The sequence below is a fragment of the Bos mutus genome, chromosome 15 (genome assembly GCF_027580195.1).
Source record: "Bos mutus isolate GX-2022 chromosome 15, NWIPB_WYAK_1.1, whole genome shotgun sequence".
Classification (NCBI taxonomy): Eukaryota; Metazoa; Chordata; class Mammalia; order Artiodactyla; family Bovidae; genus Bos; species Bos mutus.
In genome coordinates, this window is record NC_091631.1 from 45,574,325 (window position 1) to 45,602,255 (window position 27,931).

Consider the following 27,931-nt stretch of genomic DNA (forward strand, 5'->3'; position numbering starts at 1 on the left):
GAAGAACTTTCTTAAACATTCAAAGGAACCAACTTGCGAAGTAGTAAGCTTTGGCCACTGACAAAGGCCAAATTTGTTCATCAGAAATGTCCCTGAGGCATACAAGAATTAGAAAGGAAGTTGAATTAAGTCGACTTTAACTTCTCATCCAAGTCTAACACACTGATTCAGGGCAGATCTTCAAAGCAACATAGAGTTTATGGCCCGGTGGCTCCCTGCCCAGGAAGAAGGACACTGTTGCTCTGTGATATGTTCGGAGGGAGAATTTCCTGCATGTGGTTCACTTACAGTCAGCTGTTACCCTGCCATTCTGTTTTGGAATATCAATGTCAAGCTTCCCCTTTTGGAAAGGGAGCAGTAGGGAATGAGAAGGGGGGGTGGGGGTGGGGTGGACGGTTCTTGGATTAACCTTTCACTCGGTTCCAAGCATTCCTAATCTATTATGTCAATTGAGTTTATAACTAAATTTGAAGGTTCAGGTTTCCCTTCCAGAGATGGGGCGGGGCATTGAAACAGCTGCTAGGACTAGGGTAAGGCTAATAGTTGGAAGACGCCAAACCCCAATCTATCTGCTTTTAAACTGGGGAGGGGGGAGTGATTAGAGCGAGAGGGAGTTGCCCCACCCCCAACAGCACTGTTGAACCGACATCTGGATCACCTCACTGGGTGAGGAGGCGAACATGGGAACAGGTGCGCCTCACTCTTACCCCATTTCTAAGCAGCGATTATTTTGCTGGGTTAAGTGTGTCCGGAACCAACTGATCAAGGCTAGACAAAGAACACACCGGGAGAGAAGGAGGGGATGGGGTCGCGAGAGAGCAGCCAAGGGCCATGTACATTTCAGATGACGTCACTGATCATTGCCTGCGAGAGATTTGGCCCTCCTCTTCCCGGAGCTAGAGGCTAGCACGTCTGTGCAGGAAGCCGGAGTGGGGTTGCCTGGCGGGTGTGAATGGGTGGGAGGAGGCGTGCCCCTGCTGGGGAGACATGTGGAGATGCGAAAGGGAAACCTGGAGACAGCCGGCGAGCAGAGAAATCGCGGGGGCTGAGGTGTTTGCGCAGCTCCGAGCTCCGCCCCCGCGCTCGGCAGCCGTGATCTGCCCTGGGAGGGGCACGCCTGTTTGGGGGTGGGGAGTGTTGCACGAGGGGGTGGGTCCGTGGTGGCAGTGAGGGTGGAGAGCCGCCTGCGCATGTCAAGGCTGACTGAGCACACACGGTCTAGGGGGCCTTGGAGAAGGGCAGCTGGTCACCTGCCACCCAGGGTCGGGGCCCTTGCACGATCTTGTGGGCGAGCTCCCGGGAAGGGGTCCATCCCCCTTCCCTGCCGCCCCACCTCTGAGATCGCCGGCCAAACAGAAGGTTTCACCTTCTTCCTGGCCGCTCCGGATCTCCCCGGGGAGCCTCGGCGGGTGTGGACGGTACCGAGGTGGAACGAATTTTGTAGCTCAGACGGCAGCTCCGTGTTGGTTTCGGGTATATGGGCACGCCCAGTTGGAGAAGCCGCCAGGGCGGATGAAGCCGGCGCTCCCGGGTCTGGGTGGATCCTGGTTGGAGCGTATCTGTTCGTAAGGAGGTGAGAGGTGGATTAACATGGACCCCTTCGACAGCCCAGCCGCCTAGAGCCTGCCGGCTGCTCGGTTCCGAGCCAAGCTTTCCGCGACGCGCAAACAGGAGACTGGAAGTTCCGGGGTGGGCGGGGAAGGCACTGTCCGTGGTGCTGATCCGGATCCCAGCAACGGGCTCTGGGGAGAGCGCCCCGAGCTGCCGATCCGCTCTTTTGAACTGGGGCGGCCCGCTAGGGTGGCTTGGAGCTGAAACCCTCGCTTGGCTCCAAAACCCCGAAGAGCCTCCCCAGTCACCGGCGCTTGGCCTTTATTTCAGTCAGAAAGTCGCCTCCTTGGACCAGTTCGTCCCAGAGGGTTTCCTCGAAAGTCTCTGAAAGGGAGCGGTTGTTGACCCAGGGAATCTCTGTTTAGCCCCGAAAGCCACCCGCTGAAAAAAAAAGATGCCTGCCTTCAACAGATTGTTTCCTCTGGCTTCCCTTCTGCTCATCTTGTGGGGTAAGTACCAGCACCCTGCCATGCGAGATACAGATAACAGTAATAATGTTAACAATAATAACACACTGATATCGTTGGTGACAACAAGGAGCCCTGGTTGGCTTCCCTCTGTACATGTCTGCCAGACATGGGATCCAGAAGGATTCCATGAGAGCTAGGATTTTGAGATTGTCAAAAGGCCTCCCTATTCCTCTGATGCTTTATTCCCGAACCTCCCTTGGTGGTTTTCCCACCCTTCCTCCCGTTTCCTGCTAATTACAAAGTATTTTTTTCCCCTTTCCTGTTGCTGAAAGAGAATGCTGTCACGTTCATTATTAAAAAAAAAAAAAAAAATATATATATATATTGGTTGCAGTTGCATTTCATTTCTCAATGAGTTCTTCAAATTAATTTTTATACATTAAAAATCTGGATGTGTGCATTTTGGGAGTGAAAATACTTTAGTTGTTGATCCTACTGTTTAATTTTAATAAAATTGGCTTCAGCCATTTGCAGTAATATATTAGATGAATAGGCACCTGGGAATTGCATCTTTTTTCTTTTTCATGAACATGGGGAACTAAGGTGCTTTGGTGTTTGGGGAGCTGGATTTTTTTGCCTTCAAAGATAAATAGGTTCTTGTTTATCTATTGTGAAGCAGTGAGGTGACCTTCTCTCTCCAAATAAGGGATTCCTATACTTGGAACAGTGGTCTTAGAGATGGGCTTGAAGTGGGATGCCTGCTGTGTATGGCAGAAGTTAATGAATCTACATGATAATGTCTGGATGTTCGGCTGAGAGAATGCTTAACTGTATTGATGTATATCCCTCAGCGTCTGAATGTGTGTGCTAGTTTGTGTTGGAGCATGTTAGCATGAGCATCTGAATGGATTGATGAGGATGTAGTAGTGTGTGTATGTGTGTGCCTGTAGTTGTGTGTAGTTGTGTAGTTATGGGCATTCAGTCTTGGTCAAATATACGTGCTCTCCAGTTGATATCCTTGCCATCATCTTAGCTACCTTCCTCCATGCTAAAAATCAATAGCCAGGATAATTAGATGTGAGCATGCCCACCTACCTTACTGAAACTAGGTATGTGGGATCATGCTCTATGATTGGCATGGAACTCATTCTGCTAGTGCAGTGGCAGATATGCTGATGGGAATTGCCTCTTTACCTTATTATCTCTTTATAAAGCCTCCAGGACTAACTCTGGCTGCCAGTGTTATCTGGATTTTGCATGTGACCAGAAGCAGAGCCAAGCTTCCTGTTGAACAAAATGCTTGATGAGACAGGCTGTGAAGGACAAAGAGGGAGAGTAAGGCCAGTCCCAAGGGCAGACTCACCGCCATCCATTCCCAGTAGAGTAGACCAGATCTGAACATGAAGCAGACATAATAGGTTGCCAATGATCTCACCTGTCTTGAAGACTAAAGGCTGAGATTTCCTCAGGGGAGGTGAAGACTAGGGACATGAGGCTTAGGAGAGGTTCTTCGGGCTGCGTAAGAAAGAACATGAGTAAAGCAATGACAGGTGAAGTTGTAGAGGAACTTGGGTGATATTCTACAAAGCCTTTCTTCCCAAACCCTAATTTAAGTTTTTAATGTCTGGATTCTAGTGGAGGGGAGAGTATGCTATAGTCTAGGACATTTTGACTAGGACTTACAAAGCCTGGATCAGAGTCTTAGCTCTGCCACTAGCTTTTCATGTCATAACTTGAGAATATTTGGTTCCTCATATATGTGTATTTGGAAATATGTAAGTCTGGAAGTTGGGGCAGATATCTAACATCCTTTTAGCTGCACAGTTGAATGGTAGGGAAATAACTTACAGAATATTGCTAAAATGCCAAAGTGCCCATCTTCCTCTCCACCCCTCAATCCCCCTGCCCCCCCAAAAAAAAAATCTGTGGAAGAAGTATATGTGTTACACCTATCCTTGTCCATCCTCAGCTTCTGAACATGGTTCACCAAGTTAAGAAGCTACATAAGGCCATTCTCACACCAGTCAGAATGGCCATCAAAAAATAATCTACAAACAACAAATGCTGGAGAGAATATGGAGAAAAGAGAACCCTCTTGCACTGTTGGTGGGAATGTAGATTGTTACAGCCACTATGGAGAACAGTATGTGTGTGTGTTAGTCACTCAGTTGTATCTGACTCTTTGCAACCCCATGGACTGTAGCCCGCCAGGCTCCTCTGTCCATGGGATTTTCCAGGCAAGAATACTGGAGTGGGTTGCCATTTCCTTCTCCAAGAACAGTATGGAGATTCCTTAAAAAACTAGGAATAAAACTACCATATGATCCAACAATCCCTCTAATGGGCATATACCCTGGGAAAACTGTACTTGAAAAAGAAGGATGTACCCCAGTGCTCATAGCAGTGCTGTTTCCAATAGCTAGGACATGGAAGCAACCTAAATGTACATCGACAGATGAATGGGTAAAGGATATATGGTACATATATACAGTGGAATATTACTCAGCCATAAAAAGAACACATTTGAGTCAGTTCCAGTGAAGTGGATGAACCTTGAATCTTGAACAGAGTGAAATAAGTCAGAAAGAGAAAAACAAATATCGTATATTAATGCATATATATGGAATCTAGAAAAAATGGCATTGATGAACCTATTTTCAGGGAAGGAATGGAGACTCAGATATAGAGAAAGGACTTGTGGACACAGTAGGGGAAGGAGAGGGTGAGACTAATGCAGAAAGTAGCATCAACCTATATACATTGCCATGTGTAAAATAGATAGCTGGTGAGAAGTTACTATGTAGCACAGGGAACCTAGTCTGGCAGTCTGTGATGACCTGGAAGGATGGGATGGGGGAAGGGAGTGAGGCTAGGGAGGGAGGGCATGTATGTATAATCATGGCTGATTTGCATTGTTGTACGGCAGGAACCAAAACAACACTGTAAAGCAATTTCCCCCCAATTAAAAATAAATTTAAAAAAATAAATTAATTTTAAAAAGGCACACACACCTAAAAAGAGAAAGAGATAGTTCAGGAAACTTTGCCATTAAGTGTTAGAGAGAAGGCCTCACTTCACAAATGCGATCTCATTGTATTTGCATGTAATTCCAGTATTGGAAAACACTTAGCTTAGATGCATTCACCCTTCCCAAACTGATTGGTCACATGATGCAAATGTGAATGGAATTTTTCCATTCTTTTATTTTCTGCATGAATTCGGCAAAATTCCACATTTCCTTCATTAAAGTAAATAGTAGTAATAATAATAAATCCACACTTGCCTAGTGCTTCACAGTTTACAAAGCAGTTTTCAAATGAAGATTTGGTCCCCATAGCAATCCAGTGGTGTTAGTCAGGGAAAGTAGTGTCGTTTCCAGTTTAGAGATAAGAAAATAAGTGCAGGGAAGGAGAAAGGACTTGTAGAGAACTCTTATCTCGTGAGTTTGGTCTTCTAGTGCTTGTTGTAGCTCTTATGGTCACACCTGCTGCTCTCTGTACAGGATTGCAAGGTGGGCATCTGTCCTTTCATTTCTCTTTGGAGCCACCCTTCCACTCCTCTCCCAAGCCTAGGGCCTTACTCATCACCTCCTAGTATCTTCTCAGCTCTTCCTCTCCAGGTCTACTCTCCCAGATGTCTGTTGTGCTGGGGAATGTTTTCCTCTTTCCCCCCAGCAACCCATTTTGCATCCCATTCTCTCAAGGCTTTGCTAAGTGACTGGCTAGATCTGATAGACCAAGTCATTTCAGGGTGTTAATATCTACAAATAATGTCATTTATTACCTCTTTCTGGAAAGTTTTACTTTCTAATCAAAGCCTTTATTTTCTTAATACAAAGGAAAGCAGTGTAGAGCAAAGTCAAGAGGGGCAATATAACCAGATAACCAAAGAAGAGAAAGATTAGAGGAGTTGGTTACATATACATTACTATCCACTGCTTAATATAGATAGATTAATGCTATTCCTTAGTTAAATATAATCATAACCAATCTATTCTTCCTTCTCATGTTTCCACATTATTACTATGGAAACAGAAGAGGAGACCAAAGGTCAAATGATTTGGCCAAGATTATTCCAGGAGTTTCTTATTTATAGTCAGCAGGGTGGGTTGAATGTCTACCATACATACAGTCTTTTCTAGAATCTAGAGGATTTCATGAAAAGAGAGGAAGTAGTATACTGGAGACTCACAGGATGGAAAAATAGACTTTACCTCTGGATGGAAGGAGTTGTTGTTCAGTCAGTAAGTTGTGTCCAACTCTAACCACATAAACTGCAGCACGCCAGACTTCCTTGTCCTTCACTATCTCCCAGAATGTGCATTGAGTCGATAATGCCATCCAACCATCTCATCCTCTGTCACCCTCTTCCCCTCTTGCCCTCAATCTTTCCCAGCATCAGGGTCTTTTCCAAGAAGCAAGTCATATTGCAAAGGGAAAGCGAATAAGGATGAGTGGATTTTGTGGCCATTTTTCAATGTCTTATCTGGGACCTCATGAATTTAATTGACCTCATGAGCAGGGTTCTTTCTTAGGACTTCAGACTGGACTTTGGCAAAGAGAAGGTGGTCAGTGGGGCTTACTCTCTGATGATTGCATTACTCAGGGGCATCTCATAACAAAGAGAGGCTTCTATACCCTGCTGACCATCCTGACTACATATATTCTGCTTTCCCCCCTTTTACTCTAAATGAACCAACTGTGTTTATAGTTAAGGCCAACTCATCCTCATGTTCACTGGAGTACATCACCTCACACCTATTCAAGGATGTTAGTCCAGCACACGACATTTGCAAGCCCAGCAGCTCTATTGCTATCTTCATCCAAGCAGAATCACTGAACCATCTCTCAGTCTGATCCATGTACCAGCCTTTTAAGTGTTCTGTTTGCGTCCACCCTGTGCTTCCTCACCTCTTCAGTTTATTCTCAACAGAGCAGTCAGATCATGTCGTGCCGTTCTTCCACTCAGAACCCTGCAGTGCTCCCGTGTCATTCAAAGCAGAAGCCAAAGTCCTAGTCATGGTCTACAAGGGCAGCCATGATCCGGTCCTGGTTTATTTCTTCTACCTTGTCTCCTTCTATTCTCACTTTGTTCCCTGTACTTTATTATTATTTTTAAAAATATCTTGGGACTTCCCTGGTGGTATGGTGGATAGGAATCCACCTGCCCCCATTGCGGGTAACACAAGTTCGATCCCTGGTCTGGGAGGATCCCACGTGCCTCAGAGCAACTAGGCCCATGGACCACAACTACTGAGCCCAGCCTGTGCTTCACAAGAAGAGAAACCACCGCAATGAGAAGCCCAAACACCACAACGAAGAGTAGACCCTGCTCACCACAGCTAGGGAAAGACCACACGCAGCAACGAAGACCCAGCACAACCCCCAAAAAATCTTATTTATTTTTGGCTGTATCCAGTCTTAGTTGCAGCACAAACCTGAGGCATGTGGGATGTTAGTTGTTGGACCAGGGATTGAACCTGTATTCCTGGCACTGGAAAGCAGATTCTTAATCACTAGCCCCCAGGGAAGTTCCTGTTCCCTGTGGTTTATTGTGCTCTTTGCTTCTGCCAGCACACTCCCATCCTAGGACTCTCGAGTTGCTTTCTCCTCCGTACGCTTTCACATAGATAATTCATATAGCTTGTTCCCTCCTTTCTTTCATTTGGTGCCTGCTCCGTGTCATCTTCTCAGTGAGGCTGTCTCTAATGATCCTTTGTACAGAACATGTTTGTAGAAATCATCCCATAGAGTTTTCATGACAAATTTATTCGATATTATTTCCAGAATTTTGTTGATGAATAAACTGAGTCTCATAGAGATTAAACCGTCTATCAAACTGGGATTTCCATAGCAGTCTAGTGGTCAGGACTTGGTGCTTTCACTGTGGTCCATCTCTGGTTGGGGAACTAAGATCCCACAAGCCATTCGGTGCAGCCAAAAAAGCAAAAACAGTCCACCAAACCCAAGCCTTCAGTTGCCCAGTGCCATCTTCCTCCTGCCTGTATAAGTGTAACTGTACATTACTTGGAACATTTTCCTATTTTGCTCTGAAGTCATCTTCATTGAACTAATTCATCTTTACCACATCTCATTAAATATACATGTGCCTCAAGACTCCCTGCTACATGGGGTTTTCAATGCATAGTCTCTACACCTCTATCCACTCACAAACTTTTGCATAGACCATGCTTTCTTAAAAAAAAGAAAAACAGAAGAAAACAGGCCTATCCTCAAGACTTCAAATGTATCACATTCTGAAAATGTTTCTGATCAGTTCTCTCTGGATAAGGACCCTCCCCCCGTTAAAGTGATGAGCCATATGCAGAAATGTGTGAAATGAATTTGAAATGAGATGAATTTAAGCAAATTCCAGGAGATAGTGAAGGACAGGGGAGCCTGGAGTGCTGCAGTCCATGGGGTTGCAGTCAGACACGACTGAGCAACTGAGCAACAACAAATGTGCAAAAGCAGGGGAGCCTCTTGCAGGCTGCCCACTAGAGCAGTCCCAGCTTGCTCAGAGTTTTAAAACCAAACCAATGAAATTTATTTTATCTCAATATGCTAAACTGTATCATAGTGCCTCTAGTTTTTAAACACTATGTCTAAAAATTTAATTTGTTCCCTTCTAAGTCCAATATTTCATTTTTCACTCTTAATTAGTTGGTCAATCTCATTTTAAGCTCTGAATACAGCTTTCCTCTACTTTTAGGAAGAACTAAGACAGACTGAAGGAAAGACTGGCCACTCACAGTGGACCAAGTTTTTAAATGACAGTGTGTATTGTTTCATTTTTAGGGGCTCTGTTTTTATCATGAATGAGAAGGTGGCCTCAGGAGGGGTTAGAAGTCCTAATATAAGAATCCCAGATGCTCCTCTCACTTTTGAACCTTCTGTGTAAGAAGGTTCTTACGAAAAAATTTTTTGCATTTGTTAACAGCTTCAGCACCAAAAAAAAAAAAATGTTTTTAATTGAGCAAGCCTTACTTTCATGTAGCTTTTGGAGCTGGTCAGAATCTATTTTCTCTTCCACAGAAATCTATTTTCTCTTCCTTCAAATATTTGAAGACAGATGTGTCAATGTCCAAGCTAAGCAGCCCCGGCCACCCTGCTTTGTTCTTACCAGACTTTGCTCCAGACCCTCTCCATCTTGCCTTCCCCTACAAACTTCCTTTTGTACATTGTGACACCGGAACTGATCCTCATAGTCCAGATTTGTTCTGAGCAGCACAGAGGAACTGTTCCTTCTCTGTTCTACAGCTACATCTGTTAACACAGCCCACATTTGCACTTGCTTTGTTGGCAGCCACATCCCACTTTTGATTCATTCTGAATTTTCAGTCTGATGTACTTACCCTCTTTAATGAGCCACAAGTCTCTAGGGGGCAGGAACTATAAGTCCAGACCTCCGAGTGGCATGCAAGGTGCCCTCCGATCTGACACCCCTCCCAATGTTTTTCATTTCTGCCACTCTGCATTTATTCTTCTACTTTGTTTTGTATGTTTTTTGATATAGAAATAACTTACATTTTAAAATTCTCTCCCTTTAAGAAATTTGAACATGTTTCTTACTACTCTCCTCTAATTTTATGCATGTCTTTTTTCATGTAATTCTTTTCTATATTTTTGTGTGTGGTGTGAGATTTTGTTGTTGTTTGCTTTTTTATTGGAGTGTAATTGCTTTACAATGTCGTGTTAGTTTCCCCCTCCCGATTCTTAACTGTGTCTCTCCTCTTCTGCATGAAGCATCGCCCCAGTCCCACGGTCAGCTCACGTTGTCCTCCTTGCTGCTCTGCCCTCCACTATGCCTCAGAATTACCTACATCTCCCATAAAACACAGATATGCTTACATCTCTCCACGGCTTTGAAACATATGCCCCCCTCCTTGTGCAGTACATATAGAGGTCCCCACAACATGGGTCCGATCTCCCTTTCTGGCCTCAAGTCTCACCATCCTTGTCTTCCTCTCTCCCAGCTCAGCCAGGAATAACTGCCCCTCCTCTGGGAACAGAGCACATTACTAGTATGTCAGTCACCGCAGTCTGGTTTCATGACACTTAGGAGTGTGCGTTCCCTGCTAGACTATAAACGCCTTTGGGGCGTGGTGAGTGTTTTGTGCAACTTTGAATCTCAGCATCAGGCCTGTCACAGGGTAGATTTCAGTGGATGCTGGTTCAGTGAAGGGGTGCATGCAGTCAATGGGTGGATGCAGAGGTACCCTGTTTGCACCTAGATGCTGAGTCTTTGAGGGCAGGGTCAGATATGTGCTGCTCGCAGCTCACTGTTTCCCGTGAGCCTCTCGGTCAACGCCAGCTCATCCCTGCCGGTCGGGAGAGTGGGTACTTGGGGAGATACTTACACGGGCATGCTATTTTCCTGTGTGTCTCATGGTTCTTCCTTCTCTGTCTCTCCTCCCTCCCTTCTTGCTCTCCCTTCCCTCTGCCCAACACCTCCTGGCCCCTCCCTGTCTCCTGGCCTCTCTCTAGTCGGCGTCTGCTTCCCCGTGTGTGTGGAAGTGCCCTCGGAGACCGAGGCGGTTCAGGGCAACCCCATGAAGCTGCGCTGCATCTCCTGCATGAAGAGGGAGGAGGTGGAGGCCACCACGGTGGTGGAATGGTTCTACAGGCCCGAGGGCGGTAAAGATTTCCTTGTATGTCTGACTGCTGACTCTGGTCTTTGCTGGCCTCTGCCATTTTGCACCTGGCTCCCGACAGTCTGGGGGAATGACGATCTGACAAACACTGGCTCCTTCTCTCCAAAGAGAGACAGCTCCTCTGCAGATAACTGACAGCTTCAGTGTAGCCCAGCCTCTGCGAAAGGGAGGGCGCCCGGCCAGCTCCGAGCACTCCTGGTTATAAACAGAATAAGGGGGGGAAGACATAAATAGTATTTAGAGCCCACTGTGCGTCAGTCACCCCACTAGGCAGGTGTTTTCATTTAATCTCTGGACCATCCTACTGGATGGATTAAATTAGTAGAAAAACTGAAGGACTTCCCTGGTGGTCTAGTGGTTAAGAATCCACCTGCCAATCCCTGGTCTGGGAAAACCCCACATGCTGCGGGGCAACTCAGCCCGTGTACCACATCTACTGAAGCCCCCGAGCCCTAGAGCCTGTGCTCTAGAACAAGAGAAGCCACTGCAGTGAGAAGCCTGCCCTCCTCACAGAAGAGAAGCCCCCACATGACGGAACTAGAGAAAGCCCCTGTGCAGCAACGAAGACCCAGCACAGCCAAAAACAATACATTTATTTTAAAAATTAAAATAACGCTGTTATTAAATGGAATGACATGGGTTTAACCCATTTAAGTCTCACCGTCTCTTCATCTCACCCCTGAAGTAAGAATGTCGGGGTGACCAAAGCTGATGGTCAACTAGTACATGTACCTCAGTGGGTAAAGTGTTTGAGCCATCCTGTAGTCGTTACTTGTGCTAAACCTCCCTAGTGGCTTCACCACCATCCTTCCCACGAGGAATCTCTGACCTCCTTGTGGTCTGGGAACTGAGGGATCAGCCATGACCAATGTTAGTCTGATTGGTTGGTGCCAGTGCCAAAATGGCGGTTATATAATCTGAGTACCAACTTGGGGATGACAGTTATTCACACTTTCATTCTCTCTGGGGCCAGGCTGCATGGGATTGGTTCTTGACTCCACAGCTTATTAACTTGTGTCCTTGGACAAATTGCTTAACCTCTCTGTACCTCACTTTCCTCATCTCTAAAATGGGGATATAAACTATAGCTACTTCATAGACTTGTTACCAGGACTCTTGAGCTATAATTTTTATTTATTTCATTTTTGGCTGTATCATGTGGCATGTGGGATCTTAATTCCCTGAAAGTGAAAGTTGCTCTATTGTGTCCAACTCTGTAACCCCATGGACTATACGTCCATTGAATTCTCCAGGCTAGATTACTAGAGTGCGTAGCTTTTCCCTTCTGCAGGGGATCTTCCCAACCCAGGGATTGAGCCCAGGTCTCCTGCATTGCAGGCGGATTCTTTATCAGCTGAGCCACAAGGGAAGCCCCTTAATTCCCTGACCAGAGGTCAAAATCATGCCCAGTGCAGTGAAAGCGCTGAGTCTTAACTACTGAACCACCAAGGAAGTCCCATGAGCTATAATTTTTAACATGTTTAAAATAGTTCTGATATAGGAAACACTATATAAGTGTTTGATTAAGAACACACACAAGCACACACACACATGTGCGTGCTCAGTCCAACTCTTTGGGATCCTATGTACTGTAGCCCGACAGGCTCCCCCATCCATGGGATTCTCCAGGCAAGAATCCTGGAGTGGGTTGTCATTTCCGCCTCCAGGGATCTTTCCAATCCAGGGATTGAACCCACGTCTCATGTGTCTCCTGCATTGGCTGGTGGATTCTTACTGCTGAGCCACCCAGAAAGCCCAATACACATGCACACATATACCCAAAAGGGGCAACTAATCGAAGTTTAGTTAGTAAAGAGAGCTTAGATATGAAACAGGTTGTCTGAGAGCAGATACAAAGCCCTTTTTACTGTACTGCCTCATCTTCCTGGAGGCAAGTTTTTTCTCCACAAAGACCTAATGGAGACAACATTAGGATGAAATTGAATTTTGCTTGCTTTTGTCTCTAGCTCTCCTAAAGCTGGGCTCATTTCTAATTCTAGGCTGGACATGTCATTCTGAAGTGGCTTTGCTCCAATCAGGTGCCAGGCCTGGGACAGTAGCCTTCCCAGTCCCCAGCTCAGGGCTGACCTTGACCAAGGCTAGTGTCCAGGACCTAGTGTTGCAGGAGCCTGGACATCTTAATGAGGTGGAGAGGTCCCCATGAAGCCTCAGGCCTGGTTATATGCCAGCCACCTGCTCTGCTTCCAGGCCTGCCCAAAGTAAAAAGATGGCTCAGATGGAGGAAAAGAAGCTTTAACAGTTGTGCTGGAAATACAGAGTAATGGTAATAGAAATTTTTGCGAAGATGCAAACATTCCATATTCATGCTGTCCAACTCAGTAGCCACCAGGTACAGGTGTCACTGAACATTTGACACGGGGCTGGTGCAACTGAAAAAACAGAATTTTACATTTTATTTAATTCCTAGTAATTTGAATTTTAATGTAAGTAGCCACGTGTGGCCAATAGAGATTAGATGAACTGCACAGCTGTAGAGGGGAAAAAAATAGGTATGTCAGAAGGTGAAAGTGTCAGAGAAAAGAAACATAGAGATCAGCTCTAACTCCACCCAGAGTGGAAGAGCTGATGCACGCACATCACTGGCATCTCTCTGCTCATCTGGGCCACTCGAGCAGCCTGGGTCCCCTTCTTGTGGCCTGGCCACGACTGCCCATGTCCCCTCAGTGGTGATCAACTCTAAGAGTCACATTTGGAGGCCGGAGCTCTCAGATCCTTCATGACAAATGAAGCTGCCTCTCTGCCTCCATCTCTCGCTGGCGGCCCCCACGGCACAGCTTTCTCTCTTGTTCTTTTTTTCTGTATCCTTCCAGTCCTTCCTTTCTCTCAGCCTCCGGTATGTGACACTCATCTTCCTCTGTTCTCTTTCTTTCCACCCCCTTTTCCTGCCTACCCCATCCTTCCACGTCCACGTGCCCTGACCCCCCTGTGCCTTTGCCCACCCTGCCTTGGCTCTCTTCCTTGCCCCGCTCTGAGCCTCCACCCCACTCCCACATTTTGGGAGCTGCTGGTAACATCACCCCCTCCCCCCTGTCCATGCACCATCTAGTCCTCTTCTCTGCCCTGTCCTCACCCCTCCCCTGTCTTCTCTCATGGCCCTCCCCCACTGTTTCTCCACGTACAGATCTACGAGTATCGGAACGGCCACCAGGAGGTGGAGAGCCCCTTCCAGGGGCGCCTGCAGTGGAACGGGAGCAAAGACTTGCAGGACGTGTCCATCACTGTGCTCAACGTCACCCTGAACGACTCCGGCCTCTACACCTGCAACGTCTCCCGGGAGTTTGAGTTCGAAGCACATCGCCCCTTCGTGAAGACCACCCGGCTGATCCCCCTCCGTGTTACCGAGGAGGGTAAGGCTGGGGCCCAGGCTCTCTCAGGGGAGGAAAGACAGTGGGTCTCCACACAAATGAGCCCCTTGAAGAATGCAAACTCCCATGTATTTGGAGTGGTGAGATCTAAAATTGCCACCGCTGGCTTGTCTTCCTGGAGTGGCCAGCTTCCGGCAAGCTGCCTGAGAGCTTGCCTCTCTCTGTGCCTTTCCTCAAAGCAGAAAGGCTTGGGATGATAACGCAGGAATCTTTACCTGGTCCGTGGCCTTGCACCTTCAGAGAAAAAGGACAGCCTTTGCGAAGCCTGAAACTGCCAAGTCAGCTCCGTCTTCTCTGGCCTGTGTTGAATCTCTGATTCCATGGGCTCAGAGAAATCTCCTGCGGTTCCCTAGAGGTCATCTACCTTCCTGTCTGTGATCCATACGGACCTCTAAACCGGTGGTGCTCAAACTTCAGCCAGCCTCAGATTTCCCTGCAAGACTTCTTAAACCCAACCTTTCTGATTCCATACACAGAGCCTGAGAATTTATGTGACTAATAAATTGTCAGGAGATACTGATGCTGCCGGGGACCACGCTTTGAGAACCAGTGCTCCAGACCAAAGTCTGACAGTCTTTGTCATCTGTCTCCCTCCACAGTAATCATATGAGCAGCCCCTCCTCCGTGCATGGCGTCTCTCCTTACATAACTTCATGCTCAGCTGGGAGAAGGGGAAAGATGTTTAGCTCTCTAGTCTTTACATTTTTTCAGATTTCCCCCAGGTGGTTTCTTGTTAGGCTTGGAAGTCCTTTCATCATTCGAACTCAAATGTTTGTTGCGATTAAGTCCAGAATCGTGAAGGTGAACTTAGAACTGTTTTTGTTCTGCTTTTAATAGACTCGTGTTTGGGGCACCATGGCTCCTCACCCCTTGCAAATTTTCCTTCAGGTGTCAGAAAAGTGGTATATGCATTTCCCTCTCTGTTTTCTCACCCAGGCAAAATGATGATGCCATTGTACCTAGCTCTTCCTAGACCGTCCATTTCCAGCACGTTCTCAGCACTTTGGCTGCCCCAAGATGCAGGACGGTGAACACAGACAAAAGCTGTGAGGCAGGAGAGGTGGGAGAGGTCACATTAAAGCCAGGCTCTTCCTATAAAAGGATGCCAGGAATCCTGACTTCCAGGCCACAAACGTATCATGTTATGGTGATAAAGTTCATGACGCAAGAGAGTGAACAGCAAGAGAGAGCCATGTCATGATTTAGTCATGATTTAGACTAGACTAAAACGGAAGGTAGGTCAATCCTGATGGTGCACAGGGATGCTCAGGGCACTTGGCTCAGACTTGGTGAACCACTTGCCCTCTGCAAGCCCATCTCTTCTGTGTGCATGGAAGGGCTTGGGCTGAGACCTCCCTAAGGGATCCTCTTCTGTTTACACACTTGTGCTCCCTGGGGGAAGGGAGCCTGGCGCCCTCTGCTGTTCACCATCGGGACTGTCGGCTGGTGACTGCCAGACGCTCGGAGGCTGCCTCTGTCTCTACCTCGTGCTCTCAAAGGTTTTGCCTCCAGAGTGGTGCAGCCAGTGGAAAGTGTGGCGAAGTGGAGCCTGTCTGCCTGCCAGGCACCAGAGCCATCTTTGAGTAGGAACAGAGGGAGAGTAAATTTGTTTTCAGAGCCACCGAGCCCCTCAGGCTCTCTTAGGGCTGGAAGGAAGCTTGGCTCTCTTTCAATCTAGGGGTTCTAACCAAAGAACAAGCATTGAAATCCCCCAGGGGGCTTTCCTTCGGTGTGAGTGGCTCTGCACCATTCCTGCAGTGTGAGTTCAGCTGGTCGGGGTGCCGTCTGGTGAATGTGAGTTGGAATGACTCCCCTGGTGATTGGAGGGTGCAGCTCTGGTCCCCCATCCTGTGGCTGGGGGAGAGAGCTCTGAAGAGGAGGGCTTGCCCGCACATGAAGCACCTTAGCGCCAGAAGCAGGACTGTAGTCCAGGTCTTTGCCTCTATTTGCTCTATTTCCACTACGTATTTTCCCCACAGCACCATCCCACTCTCTGCCCCTTTGCTTTCTTCCCCAACCCCTGCAACCCCTTGGCAGCCCCCTCCAGCCCACCCCCAGATATTCACTGCTCTCATGCTGCCCCCCTCCACCATGACACATCCCCATGTCTGCTCCACCCCCGTGGTCCCAGACCCTCTCCCTTCTCTCTGCTCAAGCTGGACCAGCTCTAAGACAGAAATTTTTTTCTTCCCCTAAAGGCTAATGAAGGTACTAAGGACAGCTTCCTACAGTACAACTGCTGGCTACTGCATTCAAAAAAATTATTTTTTTTTACACAGACTCAGAGGCCGCACAAAATGTGGGACCTTAGTTTCCTGACCTGGATCCAAACCTGTGTCCTTTGCCTTAGAAGGCAGATTCTTCACCACTGGACCACCAGGGAAGGCCCTGATTTCTGCACTTAAACAGAGATAGGGGACTTCCCTGGTGGTCCTGTCGTGAAGAATCTGCTTGCTAATGCAGGGGACACAGGTTCCACCCTTGGACTGGGAAGATGTCATATGCCGAGGAGCAACTAAGCCTGTGCACCAACAATTACCGAGCCCACGCTCTAGAACCCTTGAGCTGCAACTACTGAGGCCGAGTGCTTCAACTCTTGAAGCCTGTGCACCCTAGAGCCCATGCTATGCAAGAGAAACCATCACAACAAGAAGCCTGTGCAATGCAACCGAAGAGTAGCCCTCAGTTCAGTTCAGTTCAGTCGCTCAGTCATGTCTGACTCTTTGAGACCCCATGGACTGCAGCACACCAGGCTTCCCTGTCCATCACCAACTCCCAGAGCTTAGTCATACTCATGTCCATCGAGTCAGTGATGCCATCCAACCATCTCATCCTCTGTTGTCCCCTTCTCCTCCCGCCTTCAATCTTTCCCAGCATCAGGGTCTTTTCTAATGAGTCAGTTCTTCGCATCAGGTGGCCAGAGTGTTGGAGTTTCAGCTTCAGCATCAGTCCTTCCAATGAATATTCAGGACTGATTTTCTTTAGGACTGACTGGTTTGATCTTCTTGCACTCCAAGGGACTCTCAAGAGTCTTCTCCAATACCACAGTTCAAAAGCATCAATTCTTCAGCGCTCAGCTTTCTTTATAGTCCAATTCTCACATCCATACATGACCACTGGAAAAACCATAGCTTTGACTAGACAGACCTTTGTTGGCAAAGTAATGTCTCTGGTTTTTAATATGCTGTCTAGGTTGGTCATAACTTTTCTTCCAAGGAGCAAGCATCTTTTAATTTCATGGCTGCAGTCACCATCTGTAGTGATTTTGGGGACCCCCAAAACAAAGTCTCTCACTGCTTCCATTGTTTCCCCATCTATTTGCCATGAAGCGATGGGACCAGATGCCATGATCTTAGTTTTCTGAATGTTGAGTTTTAAGCCAACTTTTTCACTCTCCTCTTTCACTTTCATCAAGAGTAGCCCTCGCTTGCCACAACTAGAGAAAGCCCATTTGCATCAAGGAAGACCCAGCACAGCCAAGAAAGAGAGAGAGAGAGAGAGAGAGATGGTGTGCTTTAAGTTGAGCACATTGCAAATCAGGCTGTAGCCAGCCCGTGAGAGGACATTTAATGTGTATGGCATTCTCCTGTGCCTCCAGCTCCAGTTAGAAAATCTGGGTGCTCCTGTAACACTTGGACTCCTTCTCTGAGCTGAAGGTCATGGCTGTGGCTATGCTGTGCTTTTAATGAGCTAAGCCTTGGGGATGACTTGGGTCCTATGAATAACCAAGGACTGTGAATCTAATTTGCTGCCAAAAGGTAGCAAAGGGAAATCTGAGTGCAGCCTTCCTTCCCACTAGGAAGGAATACATATCAGGACATTTGGCATGTATCATATTTTATTTATTTTTTAATTAAAACAATTTTTTGGCTGTGGCTCACGATTGTGGGATCTTAGTTCCCTGATCAGGGATTGAATGCCAGGCTATGGCATTGAAAAGGCTGAACCCTAACCATTGGACCACCAGGGAATCCCCAATCATGTTTTAATTGTCATTTTTTGGGTTAGGAAACATGGAAGATCAATATTTATTTATATTCTTTCATTCAACAGATACTTATTGAATAATTCAAGTATTCCAGGATTAGACAACAGGATGATCATTCAGAAATAAATATATTCTTAAAAAGCACCCAGTCAGTACAGAAGAGTGATAAAGACATCACAAAACAACTTGGGAAGTGTTATAATGGATGGAAAAGTGCCTGGAGAAGGACATGAGTGATAATTCTGCATGAGAAGTTGAGGAAGGCTTACAGAGGTGGGGGCTTCTGTGGAGCGTAGAGGAATCTGTGGGAGATTGAAAAACAGGAGACAATGTTGGCACAGAGGTAGCAGTGGGGTGTGAGATACAATCTAGGAAGAGGAAGAAGAAATGTTCACAGATTCCAGAAGACCACAGTGTGTATGAGTAGAGAGGTTTTTCTGGCCAAGAGAATGGAAGTGAGGCAAGGAAGGCTTCACAGTGAGTGGCCTTGAGAGCCTGTTGAGCATTAATCGAGTCAGATCTCTGTCCTGAGGGAGATGTAGAACACTGAAGACTTCTCAGCAGGGATACAGCAGAATCAGATCCGTGTTCTGAGGACTTCTGTGGTGGTCCAGTGGCTAAGACTCCATACTTCCAATGCAGGGGGTCCAGGGTCTGATCCCTAGTCAGGGAACAAGATCCCACATGCTGTAATGAAGACTGAAGAGCTCACGTGTTGCAACTAAGACCCATCTGCTGCTGCTGCTCCTGCTAAGTTGCTTCAGTCGTGTCCAACTCTGTGCGACCCTAGAGACGGCAGCCCGCCAGGCTCCCCCGTCCCTGGGATTCCCCAGGCAAGAACACTGGAGTGGGTTGCCATTTCCTTCTCCAATGCATGAAAGTGAAAAGTGAAAGTGAAGTCGCTCAGTCGTGTTCAACTCCTAGCGACCCCATGGACTGCAGCCCACCAGGCTCCTCCGTCCATGGGATTTTCCAGGCGAGAGTACTGGAGTGGGGTGCCATTGCCTTCTCCGAGCACAGCCATGTAAATAAATAAACATTTAAAAAAAACTGTGTTCCAGAAGTAGAACTCTGGGGACAGCCTGGTTAATACACAGAATTCTCAAATCCTCATTTCTGTTTGGGTTTGGGATGACCTGAAAGGAAGCTGAGCTGGGGCCGTCCTTGTTTCTAATCCAAACTTGCAGAGAGCATGCCCAGGAGACTGGGTGGGTTGATGGCACTGGCCTTGTCCCTGTTTTCTGATACCCTGTGTCTCAGGACATGATGCTCTCCCACCCCAAGTTCAGAGGACAGAGTCTGTAGACCTAGGACATGTGCCTCACACCTGTGCAGACTTTTACATGTTATTTTTTTAAATTTTATTTATTTCCTTATTTTTGGCTGTGCTGGGTCTTTGTTGCTGTGGGCTTTTCTCTAGTCATGGTGAGCGGCGGCTGCTCTCTAGTTGCAGCGCACAGGCTTCTCTTTGCAGTGGCTTTTCTTGTTGTGGAGCACGGGCTTAGGTACGCGGGCTTCAGTAGCTGTGGCACATGGGCTCAGTAGTTGCAGCTCCCGGGCTCTAGAGCACAGGCTCAATACTTCTGCAACAGGGGTTTAGTTGCTCCGAGGCATGTGGGATCTTCCTGGACCGGGGATCGAACCCATGTCTCCTGCATTGGCAGGTGTATTCTTTATCACTGAGCCACTAGGGAAACCCTTACATCTTACAGATATTCTTAAATACATTAGATGATGTATGGTGTGAATTCTTATCCTTACTTTACAAATTGAGAAGCTGAGTCTTAAATCAAGGAAATGACTATTCACACAGCAAGAAGTAGGAAAATGGGGACTCAGCTGTGCGGTGTATCTCACCCAGCTCCAGGATTCCTTCCACCGCTCTACGACTTCTTCCCCAAGCCACCCTTCTCCCCCATGTCTCCCTCCAGAGCATCTGAAGAAAGTTAGTGAGAAAGCTGACAGACACAAGAGCTGGAGGATATTAAAGCTCTTTGATAACTTCTCAAGTTCCTTTAGACCATTGCTTATTTAAGACACCTAAAAATAGGCCTCATACATCTCAAAGCTCAGTGACGGCTCTGGGTTTGTTGGACTGCGCATTCTGAGTCTCATTCTCCCCCTTGCAGCTGGAGAGGACTTCACCTCTGTGGTCTCAGAAATCATGATGTACATCCTCCTGGTCTTCCTCACTCTGTGGCTGCTCATTGAGATGATATATTGCTACAGGAAGGTCTCGAAGGCTGAAGAGGCAGCCCAAGAAAATGCGTAAGTCCAAAGATGCCAAAATAGGGATAGCCTGCACCTTCAGAGCGCTTGCTCTCATGGGTAAGGTGGTGAGCGATTTACACAGTCCTCCACTTTCCCTCACAACAACCTTTAAGGTAGGCAGCAGGCATATACCCATTTTACAGATGTGAAAGTTGAGCCCGAGACCCTTTGCCCCAGACCATTATAAGAAGCAAAGCAAAGTTTGACTTCATGCCTTTCATTCTTAGCCATCAGGTAAGGCCATCAGTTGGCACCACAACCCCATAAAACTGCATTTTATGACCATTTTCTAGATGCTGAAGCAGCTCACAGAGCCTAAGTGGTTTGCTGAGGCTGCACCTCAGCATGAGGTAGAGAGGAGAGGCTGGAATTTGAACTGAAGCGTGTCTAATGTCCATGCTCTTCCCATCACATTCAGCTGTTTGCTGTAAACCACAGAGCTCATCAGGCTACCTGGGCCCTACCCTTTATTAGCTAAGGAGCTCCAAACATGTTCTTCCCTCTGGAGCTTGGCAGTGACTGAATATCCAGAGAAGGGCTCTACTGCTTCAGTGTTCAGAGGGTGCCCTGGCCATTTTCACCAAGGCTCCAGTATATGGAACAAATGATGGGATCTGAGGGGCCACGTTGGCCTGTTATTTGGAGAGAGGAAAGACAGAAAATAACCCTCACAGATGTACATAGCTGAGGTGATAATCAAAATCTAGGCTACTGTCACCTGGAAATGCTTGATAAGATAAAGTACCATTTTTCATGATATCTGTCATCTCGGGAAAGTAAAAAATTACAATTGACCAAGATATAAAGATGGAAAGAAATGATATGCTGGGGAGGCTGTCAGTCCTGGTGACCTAGGCGATCAGATTTTAGTGCTAGAGCATAGTAAGTGGCCACACCTGGACAGGAAGCCCCACACTTGGACAGGAAGTGGCCACCCTTGGACAGGAGGTGCCCACAGTTGGGCTGGCATAAGAAACAGAGTTGGAACTGAGGTCACCAGAAGAGCTAGGATCCTCAGAGGGTTACAACTCGTGCAAAGTATTGATCACAAAATAATCAGTGCACCAGCCCAGCAAAAGCCAAGGAAACATATCTACTTGGCCTGCCTCCAAGTACAATCATAAAAGATTCTTGAGAATTGATAACCATGAACCTGCTCTCACAGTGTTTGGGATTTAAATTTATACTGCCCGCATGATCCAGGAGCCTGTAAGCTGAGAAAGTCAATAAAAAAAATTAGTCCCCAGACAGTGATAACTGTGTAAAAACAAATGAAAAACTATCCTGAAGGGACCCACTTTCCGTTGAGGCTTAATAGTGCTCTTCCGATAAAGCACTGCTGAATCTGATTCTACAATCTGATCCAAAACTATAAGACACAGCAGGAAATAATTCAGCACGAGCAAGAGAAATAACAAATGGCAGGATTAAATCCCAGGAACTTCAGACACAAGAAGGGTCTGGTAAAATACAGAACATAAGTTTGTTTGAAAGAATGAAAACAATAAGAGGAGGAACCGAAGCGTAAGATTAGAATCAGTTGCTAAGAGAAAGGAACAAGCAGTTCTCTCCCAGATTAATCTGCAAGTGCAGTAAAATTCCAGTCACAGTACCCATGGGATTGTTCAAGGACCTCGATAAGCTGATCTTAAAAGTCATACAGAGGCCCAAAGGCTAAAACTAGCTTTAAGCCAGAGGATGGCCAGCAGTAAATATTTTAGGCTTCGCAGGCTACAGAGGGGCTCTTCACCTACTGCTTTCATTTGTTTGTGTGCAACCCTTTAAACAGGTAACAACCATTATTAGCTCACGGGCTATAGTCTGCCTATTTCAAAGAGAAAGTTTTGGGGAAGGATAGGACTCTTCCTATCAGATACAAAGGTTACTTATAGAGCTGGACTGACATAGACATACAACAGGGGCAAACAGAAAAGGCAGAGAGCCCCCAAAAGGTTAATGCCTATTTAATAATAATAAAACCCCACTGGAACTTCCTTGGTAGTCCAGTGGCTAAGACTCCAGGCTCCCAACGCAGGGGGCCTGGGTTCTATCCTTAGTCAGGGGACTAGATCCTACATGCCACAAATAAGACCTGGTGCAGCCAAATACATAAATAAATAAACAAATAAAATAAGTATTTTTTAAAAAAAACTGAAGGAAGAATGAACTGTCCAGTAAATGGTATAAGGACAATTCTTTATCCACATAGAAAATAAAACAGACTAAACGAAAATAAGTTGTGAGAGGATTTAAGACAAGATAAAATGTAAAACTATAAAATTCTATTAGGGAATGCAAGTGCATGCATGCTATGTTGCTTCAGTCATGTCTGGCTCTTTGCGACCCCACGGACGATAGCCTGCCAGGCTCCTCTGTCTGGGATTTTCCAGGCAAGTGCAGTGGGTTGCCAAGCCCTCCTCCAGTGGTCTTCCCCACCCAAGGATCAAGCTTACATCTCTTATGCCTTCTGCATTGGCAGGTGGGTTCTTTACCACTAGTGCCACCTGGGAAGCCCATGGGGATATAAGAAAATATCTTTATTACCTTAGAAGACAGAATTTCGTAAAATACAAAACACAAATCAGAGAGGGGAAAAAATGATAACTTTTATTACACTATAAGTAAAGACAGTCAACAGACTGGGAGAAGATATTTTTAGGACATGAAACCATCAAGAAAAAAGATAAATATCTCAGAAGAAAACCTGGGAAAGCAAATGAACAGTCATATCACAGAAGTACACACCCACATTGCTTATATGCTTATGAAAAAGATGCTCAATATCACCAATAGTAAGCAAAATGAAAACATTTTGTTTCCCATCCATCAGTTTGGCTGGTTTAATTGAACAGTATTAAGTCTTGGGAACAATGTGGATAAATGAGAAGACTCGTGCATTGCTTATGGAAGGAAAAAAACCAAAACTCTTGATTCTAGTCTGCTGAAAGGGCCATTCTTCTTTTCTCTTGGGTAACACGGCCAGAAGGAGATGCAGAGACCTCCTGTTCAAGAGGCATCCTTGTTCCTAGGCCCTCGCTCCTTCCCTTTTCCTGTTTCCTCTTCTGAATACAAAATGCACTGATTTTCTTCCCTGTCTCTCCTCCAACAGGTCTGACTACCTGGCCATCCCATCGGAGAACAAAGAGAACTCTGCAGTCCCAGTGGAGGAATAGAAGGGGTCAACTTGAGGTGATGTACAGGGAAAGGAGGGGCAGGTAGATAAGGAGGCAGGTGTACAGGTGGCCCTGTTATGCACAAACCAAGGTGACTTGAGATTTGGTCCCTTAGATTTCTACTCTACATAGAGTCCCCATCCTTAGGGTCCATCTTAAAGTTGATGCCCAAGTCATAAAGCTCTGTGCAAGATTCAAGTCCTTCAAAAGGTGAATTGCTTTGGCCTGAGTGTTGGGGGCAACTTGAATTCCTTACACACAGTGACAGAAAGTAATCCCCCTTCTCCCTCCTATGTAAGGGTCGTGGATTAGGTCAGTCTTTGGCTGGGATAGACTGGGCTGGCAATCCTCAGTGAGCTGTTTTACCACTGGTAGGTGGCCGGAACACCGAAGGGCTGGCTGTCCCAGGTCCAGTGATATCAACTGCATCAGGAGGGTGCCCTAGGGACCACATCACTTCCCTTCGTGCGTCCATCCTTTCAGTTCATTCTTCATACATCCACTCACCTCTGAACTTTCACCTCTGCCTTGCTAACTCCACCAGACCTCTACACACCTCAAGACTTTGCCAGAACTGAGGAGCCAACATTTCTACATGACTCAATCTCAGCCTGCCCTCACTTTCAAGCAAGTGGCTCTCATGCCAACTGGACCCCTCCTCTGTGCTCCATTCAACTTAGAACATGTGCTGGAGGTGGACACGTGCATCGGCTCCCTCTGGCTAGAGCCGGCTTACTCTCCCATTGCTGCGAGTGGATGTCTTCTTGGAAGGAAGCGGGAGTGATGGATTTGGGTTAAAGCAAGAGTGTCATGAAGTGAGATTTCTTGAAGGAGGCTTGGGAAGTCATACAATGTGTTCATGACCCTCCTGGGGGATAACATGTGTGTATCTTCCTAGGTGAGCACACCAACTGAGACGGCTGGGTGGTAGTGGGCACTGGGAGTGAAATCTCAATGTTCTTCTCAAAATTTCTGTGGATCAGTATTATCACGCATTTTATAGGAGGCACCCGAGACTCAACTCTAGGAGACCTTAAATGATAAACTGAAGCAGATATAAGCCCAAGGCACTGCCCACTTTACGCTTCCCAAGATGGGATAATTTTATGAAAAGACTTCAAAGTTGAATTTGGCCATGGCCTTGTCTCTTTCATAAGCACAGAAATGGGTGGATTACCTGGCTGAGGTGAAGTCTGATTCAGGTAACTAGAAACTGGCCAGAAAGGCAGTGGACTTGAAGAATTCCTTTAGTGAAAAGATTTGTGAATCTGAGACGTCTTCCAGAAGGACGGTGGATCTGGGAATGGCACAGAACTAAGAAATGTGTTTTTAGTCTGAGACGGATGATGGCAAATGAGTGAGGTGATAGGACTGGGGCTAACCTGGGAATTCATAATGTCCAGGGTGGTTTTTTTTTTCCTAGGTGTTAGGAGAGCAGATGAACACTGCAGAAATCTTAAGTCGATATCTCATATTTCACTTTGAATGACTGGTTACGTGTGATGTCCTTCGGCACTCTGTGATGGGAGGGGGAAAGATGCTTTATGGGGGGATGAGAAGATGAAATGACTGGGATCTGATGAACAAGATATCCCCCAGATCAGAGGGAACTTCTGGGGGGAAGATCCTGCTCCCTTGGCCTTGGGTCTCACCTGAGAAACTCAGCTCATCTCTGCCATCCCAGGGAAGAGTACCTGAAATAAGTCCTTGTTCACATATTTGAGTGTTGGATTTTATTGAAGAAAACACGTTCCATAAATTCAAGGCCCTTCTCATTGGTAATTTCCCACACGATCCCTCTGAAATAGGAGACAGAATATAGATTTTCCTTACTTTATAGTGAGGAAAACAGGCCTGGATTATTGTGAGGTTTTCCTAGTCATGTGGCTCGTGCATAGAAGCTCCTTTTGACCATGCATCTAACCTGTGATCTAGAGTGCACGTTTGCCTTTTTTCCTTTTCAAAAGCCCAACTCAGGTATTCCCTGAGTGAATTTTAATGAAGTTGAATGGTACCTCTTTTTTTCTTATTTATCCTCATAAGTAATCTCCTAATTTCTCAACTCTTCTCATCTTTAATACTTTATTAGGTTATATGACTTACCAAGCATTTTAATTTCAGTTATCTTATTTCTCCTCCATAACTAGCTCTGTGAGGTGGGTACTGCAAGTACATTAACAAATGAAGGAATGGGCTGCCTGAGGCTGACAAGCTTTACCAAATCATAAGTTCATACAGGTGGTAATGAACTAGAACCTGGAGAATGAATGAACCTGGAGAACTAGAATCCAGGTCTTCTGAGCTCCCTGCCCAACCCTCTTTCCACGGAAACCACAGCTGCATCCTTTCATCTCTTTACTTCCACCTAATCTTTGCCTCTCCTGCATGTCCTGAGATATTAAACATCTCTCATCCCTAGTCCCACTCAAGCGCTCCTCTACCACTTGGCTTCTTGAGCCATGCTAGAAACGTGTTTTCACAGGCTATCTCATTTTGCTTTTTCCCTTTTCGTTGGTTTGTACCTCATTATTTCCTCTGAGTTGCAATTAAACTCCTTCCTGGGAGACTTGACCATGACTATATATCCACAAGATACTGTGATCACCAGCCTACTTCAAATCCTCACCCACTTCCTGTTTCACCACATATCCCTACAAAGGACTCAGATAAATGTGCACTGCTCTGGAAGTTTTACCTGGCATGCTGTTCTTATTAAAGGGCTTAGAAATGTTCTCAAGGGCTATCATCACTCTAGGAACCCCATCTGTTGTATTGGTGCTGGATATTTCCCATGACTGATCCTTAATACAGTTCACTCATGGCCAGTTAGGCTTGATCTGGTTTTCCCTTTCCTTAACAGCCAGTGAACTTCACTGCTCAACTCGGTTGGCCCTGTAAGCACCTTGCCCTACTGACTTATACCAACAGCTCAGCCTTGCCTCACAGCCCCAGCTCCTGCGTGGAAACAACCTTGAAGGTCTGTTCCCATATCAGCCTTTATTTTCAGTCCACTTAAAAGCATTATCCTTCAGTGTCACCGCCCCTCCAAACACGCACACACCCAGACTTCTGATTCTCTGAGTTTCTGGTTTCTCCTTAGAGGCCAAACTAGGAATGTTAGTCAGAATTTTTCAAAGCAGGAATAGGCTGGAAATATATTATCAAGTTAAGAATGGTTAACAGAAGAGATAGCTCCTTTTCTTCCCCCCAAACTACTACATCAAAAAGAAAAACACACCCATCTCAGAATGTGACAAAAATCAGAGAGGAAAGACCATAGAACTATATCTTGGCAGGAAGAAGCAAGGAGCTAGATAACGTTTCAGAATATATCTTGGTTCCCCTTCCCTTGGGGACCTTGGGCTTCCCTGGTAGCTCAGATGGTGAAGAATATGCCTACAATGCAGGAGACCACGGTTCAATCCCTGGGTTGGGAAGATACCCTGGAGAGCAGAATGAGAACCCACTTCAGTATTCTTGCCTAGGGAATTCCTTTGACAGACCACGGGGTCGCAGAGTCAGACATGACTGAACGACTAACACACCCCTTCCCAAGTGGAAATGGAAAAATAAAAAAGCACCGTCTTCGCCCCTCCTTTTGTAAATGAAAAACCCCTAACCCTGCGAATCCTCCTAGTTACTGCAAATGTATCCAGATAGTATAGTACCTGGGGCATCATTATGCCCATGATCCATTCATTCTGCATTTCAGCACCCACTCTGCGTCGAGTACCAAGAAAGCCCCTGAGTGTGCCCTGTGCTCTTAGGTTTTTTTTTTTTAAATCATCACTCAGGCCTTTCCTAATCTCTAAAACTCCACCGTGGTAGATGATTCATGTCTAGCTACCCCTCCCTTTCCTTGAGTCTGTGGTAGGACCCAGTAGATGAGCACTTGAAGCAAGTCTGAATTGTAGATCAGATTTAACCCCTATCACAGCCCAGCTAAGCCTCAAAGCTGGTACTATTCTTTTCTTCTCCGCGTGGCAAGAGATGCGGCTGACGGGCAGTGTGTGTGACAGGGAGGGAGGAGCTGAAGGATGAGTGCATGTAGGTTTGTGAAGCAGCGTCAAACACCATCAGCAAACTCGTGCAGCCGTGGACCTGACGAAACTTGTTACCACGTTATCAGCTTTGCGTGGCTTTTTTTGATTTTCCACAGCCCATCTTTCCCCGAACTCTAGAAATGTTCTTCCTGACCACTCAAGATTTCAACAACCTAATGCCTGTTGGTGGTGTTTTTCAGTAAACTCCTTGTTCCTGTCAATAAAGTGTCTCTAAACATGGCTTGCTTCGGTTTTGCTTCACTGTGTCTGCTACACACATTCCGGCTTCTACTTGCTCTCCCAGCCTGCATCAATTCTTGAACTCAAAATCACTGGATACAAGCCCAGAGAATGCAAACTACATTTAATAGTCTAGAATTAAACACATCATCTCCC

The 27,931-nt window shown here is 46.3% G+C and overlaps 1 protein-coding gene across 7 annotated transcripts; it reads left to right on the forward strand.

The window, feature by feature from the left end:
* The first annotated feature begins 554 nt into the window (after window positions 1-554).
* On the forward strand, window positions 555-27,775 carry SCN3B (sodium voltage-gated channel beta subunit 3). Of its 7 annotated transcripts, none has more exons than XM_014478549.2 (7): window positions 1,184-1,573; window positions 1,882-2,060; window positions 10,508-10,671; window positions 13,817-14,042; window positions 20,178-20,316; window positions 23,429-23,508; window positions 23,868-27,775. In XM_014478549.2, exons 2-6 carry the CDS (start codon window positions 2,006-2,008, stop codon window positions 23,490-23,492), a joined length of 648 nt encoding a protein of 215 aa, XP_014334035.1. In that variant the 5' UTR covers window positions 1,184-1,573; window positions 1,882-2,005; the 3' UTR covers window positions 23,493-23,508; window positions 23,868-27,775. The 7 variants fall into 7 exon arrangements, with proteins under 7 accessions (XP_070240150.1, XP_070240151.1, XP_014334035.1 ...); XM_070384051.1 differs by having other exon boundaries at window positions 24,037-27,775; XM_070384049.1 differs by lacking the exon at window positions 1,184-1,573 and adding an exon at window positions 555-690 and having other exon boundaries at window positions 23,429-27,775.
* The last annotated feature ends 156 nt before the right edge of the window (window positions 27,776-27,931 follow it).